General features: G+C 43.9%; 1 protein-coding gene across 3 annotated transcripts in view; it reads left to right on the top strand.

Annotated features, from left to right (window-relative positions):
• The first annotated feature begins 400 nt into the window (after positions 1–400).
• LOC119181046 (uncharacterized) overlaps positions 401–10,464 on the top strand; it is a 53,934-nt gene continuing 43,870 nt past the window's right edge. For 2 of the 3 annotated variants that reach the window (XM_037432223.2, XM_037432222.2), the window contains exon 1: positions 405–716. In XM_037432223.2, the coding sequence (XP_037288120.2) occupies positions 711–716 (6 nt within the window). In that variant the 5' untranslated portion in view covers positions 405–710. Of the gene's footprint in view, positions 717–10,464 lie in introns of all 3 variants that reach the window. The other variant, XR_005111142.2, reaches the window with a different exon arrangement.

Here is a 10,464-nt window from a genome sequence, read left to right as displayed (position 1 = left end):
TGCCGATAAATTGCACCAGTTGTGAAGACTTTGCAACAATAGGCTCTGTCTAATAAGATATTTGTGCTCACGAGTTCATCGCTTATAAAAATATTCTTCCTCTTATTTTTCACACATTTTTTTTATGTTCCTTCATTAGAAAAACTCGCCGTCAACTCGTGATTATATATTTGAAGCTCAACAGAGTCCACTACGCTGATTTTTATGGGCACAGCCGGCAGATAGTCATCCAACAGAACGTTTGAAAAACGAGAAAGCGTTGCAAATAAATAACGGTTCGGCCCGTTGATTTGTCTTGCCACCTGGCGACTTTTTAAAAAAAAAACTAAAGAGGTGCGGTTACGCGCTTGTGGCGCCTTCTGGCGCCTGTTCGTCACGTTTGCCCTTTCGCGGCTTCGCTCACATCAATCATCTCTCACCATATGCTTTACTCTAGCCATTAGTATTTATCTAGCTTTTAACGTCGTCTAAAAAAATATATATATATATGTATATACGAGTCAATGTGTCCGCGTGTGTCATCTGACGACAGCGTTTGCGCACGCTCTCTATGTGGGCGGTTTAGTTTGATCGTCGCTCATGCAACAAGTTTCACTTAGTCGCGTACTCGGAAAGTCGAGAAGTAGCGTCCGTCCCGAAGTCGAGCGGCGTTTTGAACTTTGTTTTTGTGTGCCTTCGTCCGCGCAAGGTTCGACGCCTGTCAGCTGCCTATGAGGGTGAGTATGCCCATGAGTCACTTTGTTATTTACTGTTTTGTTGTCCGCGAAAATTTTGTCCATTCAGATATGCCGGGATCGCGACGCATTAATTGCGTCCAAATATCGAATGAGCTTTTCCTCCTCTCAGTAGACGCTTTCTCGGCAATTACGTTCAGTGATGGGGTCCGAAACTAGTAGAAATGGGTGAACACAACAGGGCTTCTTCTTTCCTATTTGTTAGCGCGAACACTTCGTAGTGTGGTGTAGTTTCATCCATGACGTGTCCCCTCTGCGCCCGAAACGTAGCTGGCCAAACGAGAGGCCACTATGTAACGCACTGGCGAGTTGGGTGCACGACCTCCTCGTGGTTGGGTGGTGGCCTCGCTTTCTTTTCCTGCGTTTATCGCCGGATGCCGAGCGGAAACGCGCTTTCGTCCGTCGGCGAGGCATCGTGTGGGTTTCCTGACGAGACAGCGGGAGGTCCGGCCGCGTTAAAAATGCGTCTTCTTGTGCAGACGTAATCACACTTGTCTGCCGTTGTTGTGCCGCCGTTATCTGCAAAAACATGCAATGACCGACTTCGTAATGATGTCCTTTTGAGGCGCCAATCAGGGTACACTGTCTGCAAGTGTGTCAAATTCGTGTGGCATGATTCCAAAGAATTACATTCCAAGAAATAAAATCAAGGAATGGTTTCCTCTGTGCTGGTGTCAGTAATTAATGTTTGCGTGTAATTATCTCATTACGATCAATTAGCGAAAATCCTTGCATAAAAATAAGTATTAAGCCCAAAATGCCTGCACATTTTGTATTTTTTGTTTGTATTTGTTTTGAGCAAAAAAAAAGAAAGTACTGTTAACATTGGCCTTGGAATGCAGCATGTCGAACAATCGTTGAATATTGTAGTGTCTCTAGCAAAATGACCCTATGCAGCAATACACAATGCAATGAAATTGATTGTGAATAGTCCACCGAGGAAGCCTGCACAAATGTGCACATTGCATTTCAATCTTTTTGAAGGAACACGCAGTGCATGACGCACCTATGAAGTTCGTGTATACAATCGTATATACAGCGTCTGGAAGGAATATCGGAGGTTTTTTTTTTTTTTCAATAGTCTTGCAGCGCACACACTCCTTGCCCTGTTCAGGAATGTTGCCGATGTCGCCAGACATTTTAAAGCCCATAGGTTTTGTTTGTTTTTAAATGCATCATGCATGGGAATTACTCTTAAATTTAGGCCCTATGTGCTACTGTTATATTCTTGTTGCCTTGAGAAATTTTTTATAGCAGAGTCGACCAGCAACCCTGTGTTTGACACTCCTTGGCCTGAGTTTCCCTTGGGCCATTAAAGTCTAGTCATCATCAATCATAGCTGACAGTCATACTACATGCTAGGTCTTTGTGCTGTGATTAAGGCATGAAGGGGAGCTTGTAGCCAACGTGAATTTACAGCTACAGACAATAACAGCATCCACAGCCATGCGCTCAGCCTCACGAAACAAGTGATTCCATCTGTATTGCATAAGCAAAAAGGAAATAATTCTGAAGGGAAGAGAAAAAGCTAGTGAAATGAGCATGACATGCAAGTCGTGCTGCACATGTCATAATTTTCATACTATGGCCTGTCATCTATGTTCGTCCTACAGTCAAGTGTATATCCGTTTAATTGAAAGGCTGCAGGCGAGCATCTCGAGGATGCTGTACATGACATGCATGTAATTATTTGCACATGAAAACCTTTCACTTAGGTTTTCATACAGCGAAGTCATGCCATACCAATTACAGCTATGTATCAACCTAATGAAACAGCTGTGAGAGCGCAAAGACCATGGCATGTAAATCGTGCCGTTCATAACATACATGTAATGATTATCATGTTATGACCTGTAATTTATATTCATTCTAGTGCAGTGCTATGCCACTAATTTTAGTGACAATAGATTCGTTTAATTGAATGGGCCGCAAGCGGCCTGAGTCCATGTCATGTAAATCATGCCGTACATAAAATGCATGTCATTATTTGCATGTTATGACATCTAACATATGTTCGTCATGCAATCAAGTTATGCCATACCAATTTTGCTGTATATCAAGTTAACGAAACAGCCCCAAGAGCATGAAGAACATCGCATGTAAATCATGCCGTTCATTAAACCCCACATATCAATCAATCATGATATTCGTGTCATGATTTTCATGTTGTGTCATACCAGCCTTGGTATCCATTCCAGTAATGAAATGGCCTGGAGAGCACAAAGTTGTAGAAAGCTAAGTAGATAGATACATACCCATCTACATACATACATACATACATACATACATACATACATACATACATACATACATACATACATACATACAAACACATGCACGCTCAAAGTCGCTGAAGATTGCTAAGAAATGTTTTGCATTTATAACAGTGTTTCTTGTATTGGTAAATTAACCCTCCACAATTCTGAAAGCACTATTCACGCAGCAAGAAGATGCTAAGTTTTAGAGAAAATGCTGAAAAAAAAAAAAACGGTGAATGGACTTTTCTGATAGAGCGGTGGCTCACGCCAGCCAGCATGTTCTCTAGCTTCGAAAAGAGGCAATGCGTCATGTAGCAGCAGTGTTCACGCTGACTCAATTGGGTGTAATTGGCACTCTTCCTGTGGGAGTGCTCGCAGTCAGCCATTTGGCCTCTCACACGGCCGTTGCCGACACTTGGGGCGCAGTTTCTATTGCACTCGTTTGGGAACTGGAAGTGTTTGTATGTCTAAAAGCACAAAATTGTGATGGGCTCTTTCCAGGGGCAAGTTTTTTTCTTGCTGGTGCTTTCAGCCAAGCATACTCTTGAAATCAAAATAAGGAAAGCTACAAAGGGGAAAATTCCGAGGATTCCTTACGACAAAATAGCAACCGGGACATTTTTTTCAAAAAGAAAACAACGTATAAAAAAAGAAAAGAAACAAGAGACGGAAGGCCCTTGTGCATGAGGTGACTCCATCCGGTGCAGCTGTGTCGTCATCGTTGGAGCTTGAGAAGAAAGAGATCAGAGCAGCCACCCTTTTTGTTGATGCTGTGCCTGATGCTCATTTCCACCACATGATTCTCTAATTGAAAATCAGCTTTGTACTTCAGTCAGAAGCAAATAGTTCTTTCTGTGTGGCAAGTTTCATCATCAGTCTTTTTGTTTAAGGAAATAATCTTTAAGATGCCACACAGAAAGCTATCTTCCCATTTGCTTATATGGCAGCTTCCTCATTAAAGTTCCTTCTTGCATTTTTGCAAATAGATTGCATGGTGAGGGCCTTTAGAAAGGTCACATGAGCGACTGTGCAGAGGTGTAATTGAACGGTCAAGTGACCATAACTAAAACAGAAATTCCTTGATGATACTGCATATTGCAAATTCTGGGTGCACTTCTGTGTTAGGGAAAGACCAACTGTGTTTGAAGTTTTGGTGAATAGGCCATAAATCATAATTTTTGTGAAGTGCAGCTCCCCTTGTCCTTCTGCGGGTAAGCTGCGACGCACCTGTAAGGTATTATGTTCACTTTGTTCATGCTGCATGTGACTGACAACAGTGAAAAACTGTGAATGAGTACTATGCAGTGGGTGTGAAGCATCAAGCCCCATGTTTGTTGTGAAATTAGCATTGTTTGGTGACTGACTGCTTTTTTACACTTCTGCCAGGTGTCGTAGGGGCAAAGCAACTTTGGTCTAGGCTTGTTCACTTTGTGTTGTCCGTTGTACCCACTATATGCCATGACAACGACGCTTTAAAGAAGGGGCATGTTAGCACATGAAAGATAACCGATTACGACCATGGAAAACTGTCTTTTTCTTATGGATGAAAACGAACGTAAGGGGCAGGAAGCAGTGGCTAATGGCAATGCTGATGGAAGGTGAGGGCAAGGGAAGCAGTGGCCTGATGACAATGTTGACTGGCTTGTTTAGTATATGCCGTCTCGATACTTTGCGATGTATTTCATGTGACAAACAGCCAACAATCACCAGGGAAACATACACAGACTTCGTTTTAGTCAACTTCTTGCAAGGTCTTATAGAAGAACCATTCGCTCTAGATTCCATGGACCACAAAGCAGTAATAATGAAAGCAAAACAAAATACACAACATGACACTGGTGTCTACCAACTTGCAAAAAGTCGGGGAATTTCTGAAAAATCTGGCCTGTTCATGGAAACTGACGACAGCCACTCCTTGGGCTGCGACTACAGTGAAAAGGAAAAAGATGGCTGAAAAAAAAAAAAAAACGCATTTTGCGTGACTGTTTCTTTTTAGTGTAGATGCAAAACAATGCACCTGCCAAAGGAATATAAAGTTTACTGGTGTTTCTGCACTCCCGGAGCCTTGTTCACAAGAATAGCCATAAGAAAGGCACAGGGTATATAAGTAAGCCTAAGTACGTGACATAAGTACCGGGAGTACATTGTTGGAAGCGTCCCATCACTCCTATTCAGCATAAGTGCAGTTGTCTGTATGTGCTGGTATTCCAGGTGCAGGCAGGTGCAAGCTTTTCTTTGGCTAGAACACGCGTGCTTGACCAGTCAGTTTGGTATCCTGTAGATTCCAAGTGTTTAGTGAGGGCATATGTGGTCACGCGTTGTTTCCTGATGTTATATTGGTGTTGTTTAACTGTTTTTGAAATCGGTGGTCTCACCGTTGTACTGATTGTCACAATTGTGGAAGCCTGGCAGCTCGCTAACTTTATTTATTTATTTATTTGTTAATCATTCAATACTGTGGACAAATTTAGGTTTATACAGGAAAGGGCAAACAAAGCAAATAAGACTTCATACTGCGGAGATAAAAACAAAGGGGAAATGTCAACACAAAACAGCCATAACAACTTGTCCTTTAGGTTGTCTAAAGTGTTCCTTAGCTTCTATGTTTGTATATTCACTATTTCTATGTCAGTTGCTTCTACATATCGCCCAGCATGACTTTCTAACCACAACATTACACACGTCAGTAAATTTGTGCATGTTTGTCTTGACCATGATTTCCACTTGGCTTCAAGGCCTTCTGGTTCCGATAGAACTGCCATTAGCTGAGGCTTGTCGTGCTATTAGATGACTTTTATTATTACTATCATTATTATTATTATTATTGGCGATGCAACAGCAAACGTCCTCAGCTACATGCACTTATTGCTGGTAGCTTGCATTTCTAGGGTATAGAGTTGGGTGACTTCATCTAAATCTCTCGTTTCAGTTTCTGGAAATGGTATTATTAAATCTGTGATTAGTCTTAGGCGTTATGTCCATGTAAGAGTACACAAACGAAGGTAACCGGCCCACATCTGTGATAAATCTGTGGAATAAAGGGAGCTGTTGCGACCAGACAGATTCCTTCTTGTACACAATTGTTCGAATGTCAAAAATATTCGAATGTCATCGCCTTAAGTGCAAATCCTATCTTTCATTGCAGACATCTCAGGACATTACTGAACTCTGAGCAGCAGAGCCTAGAGAAATAAAACATCAAAGTGCATGTGCTCGTCATAGAAAAAGAGAAAGAAAAGAAGAAATTTGAAGCAACGGGAGCTTAATTTGGGCAATACATTTACAATACAACCAAAGAAAGAAAGAGAGAATGATGCAGTGCCGCTCCATTCTTGTGACGTTGTTAGTAATTTTTAACACAAGGTGCGCAGAAAACACAAGTAGTATATAGGTATTATTATTTTTTTTACTGAAAAATATATATTAGAGAAGTACAACTTAGCTGGAGATGCAGATCGGCAGTAAATACAGCAATTGAGGTAGCATTAGATCCAATCCAATTACCACCCTAAATAGTAATTTCTACTGCCACTAAGAATAACCAAGAAGCATTTCTGGCAGTGTAAAAAAAAATTCTTGCATGATGCATCCAGCTGGTTTTGCAAAAACATTTTATTTTTTCTACATCATCATGTATAAGTTGAGCGCGGCGAAAAAAGTTCAATGCAGTGAAAAAAAAAAAAAAACCAACTGTCAGCAGGTGTTAGATGGCGGCGAGTGTTTGCATGCTCGCTGCCGCTGGATGATAGAGGGCATGGGTATGGCCCGCCGCATGCTCCATAACCGCCATGACAGGTCTAGTTCCCGAACCACCGCTGCGGCGCCACCAGGGGGAGGGGGGGAGTTTCTTGAGCGCCCATAGAATCGCATGCACAGCGTGCTTGCGGTAGTTACGATTGAGCGCGTGTATCTTTGTGCGACCCGCGAAATTTTTTTAATATCTGTCTGGCGTGTGCACACCAGGTATTTACCGACCTTGCTTTTATATACCTGCAGCCCTTGCAAATTTTTGGTATTGTCTTACCGGAGATGTAACTTTGCACACCGATCAGATATCGCGAAAGTAAGAATTGTAAGCACATTTTACTCGGATCCTACAAGATCACAACTAATAGATGTGGAAGAGGTAAACTTTTCTAATGCATATAAATTAATTATAGTAACTGTGAGTATGTCGTATCAAAAAACGTTGCTTCAAATTTAATAACTTCATTTGAAATATTTAACCTTAGCAACTGTAGTTGCCACTATTCTTTTAACACAAACTAAGATAGACTTCTAACTTCCTCCAAACACGTCTATAGTATTCATAAAATACAGTATCAGATGCTACAGTCACGAAATATACATAGCATGTGCGCAATCTCATAACATTGGACTCGAGCCTCTTTGAAATTTCAGGACTGTAATTTAAATGCTGGCGATTGAGCGAGCAGTTATGAAGTGAATAATATGAAAACTGCGAGACGAAAAGAGTGATTAAATGCTGCAAAACGTGAACACGACTGCTTGCGTTCCTGCGCTTTTGAGTGTTTTCATCTCTTTCCATCCCAACGTTCTTATGATAATGCAACTAATTCAACAGTGAACACGTAGTCAGAACATGATATGTGAAAATATTTTATTTATTCTCAATTTAGGGCTGGTCCCGACATTTTTGTTTTTTTTTTACTTCTTTACGCTTTTGCATAATAAAACGACTTGACAATTGCTCCAGCTTGTGCGCCCAACTTTTGGCTTCTGTGTCTATCGACAATAAAACCATCTGTTCAGTCTTTTCATGTTAGCCTCTCCACGGGCACTGGCGAATCCCGGTAGCACTCCAACGCGTTTGTCTTCTGGCAGTCTCTGTCATGCGGTTCTGTCATCCATTACTGTTTATTTGTTCTACAATGTATCGTCGACAAATAGGCACCTGTGCTCGCTCAAACGAAGGCACGTCACATGCACTCGAATGTCCTACAGCAGCGGTGGTTTTGTGATGTGTAAACATAATAAAAACGTGGGAGATGATTTAGGCTCCAACCAAAAGTTCTGAAAAAACCTGACGTTTCGGAACAGACTTGGTTCCTTCCTCAGGGGTGACTGCGGAGGCTACGTAGCAGGGGCGTTTTCAAAACACTCGCGGGGTGGCTAATGACCCCCTTCCTCTCTCTCTCGTTTTGCCGTGGAGCGCAGTCAGTGTGAATACACTGGGGGAAGGGTTCCGAGATAGCGGTTGATATTATGGGCTGTCCTCTGTATCATACCCAACCTGACAGACTTCTGTGGAATGCTTACATAATAAAAACGTGGTTGTCACTTGACCTGGTCGTGTATATATATATATATATATATATATATATATATATATATATACTGTAACGAGGGCAGTGGGCATAGAGCTCGAGTGTAAAAAAGGAAGAAGACTTGCTGTGATCGCAGGCTTGCGTTCAGTTAGCCCTTGCGCTAAATAAATCTCTCGTTCGCCGAGTCAACTCCTGCGTGTTCAACAACCCGTTTCAAGTGGTGGAAGTGCTGGGATACATCTGGTCCTCACCCTGGAACTTCGCAGCCGCACACCCCAACGACCGTCTACAATGACTGATCCGGGGCCATCTCAGGCCGCTACTCCAGATCTCGCACCTGTGCCTGTCTTCTGCGCTGGCGCTCTCCGGCAGCACGACCCCCCCCCATATTTGGTGGCACAGAGGACCAAGGTGAGGACAACTGGATTGCCGAGTATGAACTGGTGAGCGCATACAATAAGTGGAACGCAGCCGATAAGCTCACAAATGTGAGTTTTTACCTGACCGTCGTGGCAAAACTATGGTACAGGAATCATCAAAGTGATTACAGTACCTGCTCGGAATTGGTAAAAAGCCCTCTTGGAAGTCTTTGGCCGTCCTGCTGTCCGCCGCCTTCGTGCTGAACAGCGCTTGCGGGGCAGAGTACAGAGAGCAGATGAAACTTTCACAAGCTATATCGAAGATGTGCTCTTTCTCTGCAAGCTCGTCGATTCGACTCTGGACGAGGCAGGCAAGATCAAGAACATCATGAAAGGAATCGACGACGGTGCATTCCAAATGCTTGCTGCGAAGAGTCCCCAGACGGTCGCCGGGGTGATTCAACTCTGCCAAAGCTATGATGCGCTGCGTAGGCAGTACGCTTCTACACGTTGCGCTGCTCAAGACACTGCGGACATCTCATCCCTCGACTATCACCATGACACCGCCGACCACTCTACGTTGATGCCACTCATAAAACAATTCATACGCGAGGAGGTCGCCCGGCAGCTATCTATAATCACAAGAACTACCGAGCCGATAACACCCTTGTCGCCTTCGCTTCACCAGGTCATTCAATCGCAAGTTGCCGAAGCATTGCCGCCAGCTCAGGCTTCACCAACTGTTACCGCACCACTAACGTATGGAGCCGCAGTTGTTCGGCCACGTGCGCCAACGTCTCCGGCCATCTACGAAGCTACTTCCCACGTTTATTCGTCAACGCCACCTTCCCGCTCGCTGATCGTCCCGTCTCCGGCTGTATACGAAACAGATCAGAACGTTTATATGGCGCCGCCGCCTGCACGACCATTTACGGTACCTTATTCAGCGAACAGTGCCCCTACCGTCGCCCAATGGCGCACTCCGGATAATCGGCCGATATGTTTTTCATGTGGCATCCCAGGCCACATAGCTCGTCACTGCCGTCATCGCAGCTTCACTTCCCATGACATTCCAGGGGCCTCACATTACATGCCCACTCAGCCGCGATATCCCGTTCCTGTTGATCCACCTCTAGATGTACGTCCCGGTCGCCGACCATCCGGCTCAAGCCGTTCACCTTTTCCTCGTAGTCGATCAATTTTTCCAGTGCTACGTCGCAACAGCCCACCGTGAGGGGAAAACTGATGGGCGCAGTTCCGGAGGCAAGAACTGCGTTGGCAGCGAAAATTTCAAGACCTAACTGCTGTCCCCCGAACGCAATCGAACTCTCTATTGGTGGCATTAAGGTGCATGGGCTTGTTGACACTGGAGCTGCCGTATCTGTAATTAGCGAGAAACTGTGCCGAAACTTGAAGAAAGTGACCACGCAACTTGCCAACCTATCTTTGCAGACAGCTACGTCCCATCATATTCAGCCTTCAGCTTTGTGCACTGCACGAGTCGTCATTCAAGGTGCGATGTACGTCGTCGCATTTGTAGTTTTATTCCGTTCTTCGCATGACGTTATCCTTGGGTGGGACTTTCTTTCGTCAAATTCTGCTTTGGTCGACTGTGCTCACTCCGAACTCGCGTTATCTGTGCCGTGCTATGACCCCGACGATGGCGCTTTGTGTAGTGTGTTTGCTGCTTCTGATGTTGACATTGCGCCTTTCTCAGCTTTTGTTGTCTCGGTGTCGTGTGCCTCCCCTCCGAAATCGCCTGTGTTGTTTATGCCATCAGTCACATCTGTGTGCCGTTGAAATATCATGCTTCCGTTTGCCATCG

This window comes from Rhipicephalus microplus, chromosome 10, assembly GCF_043290135.1.
Source record: "Rhipicephalus microplus isolate Deutch F79 chromosome 10, USDA_Rmic, whole genome shotgun sequence".
Lineage (NCBI taxonomy): Eukaryota > Metazoa > Arthropoda > Arachnida > Ixodida > Ixodidae > Rhipicephalus > Rhipicephalus microplus.
The sequence above is the reverse complement of the archived record's forward strand: the minus strand, read 5'-3'. Positions and strand labels throughout refer to the sequence as shown.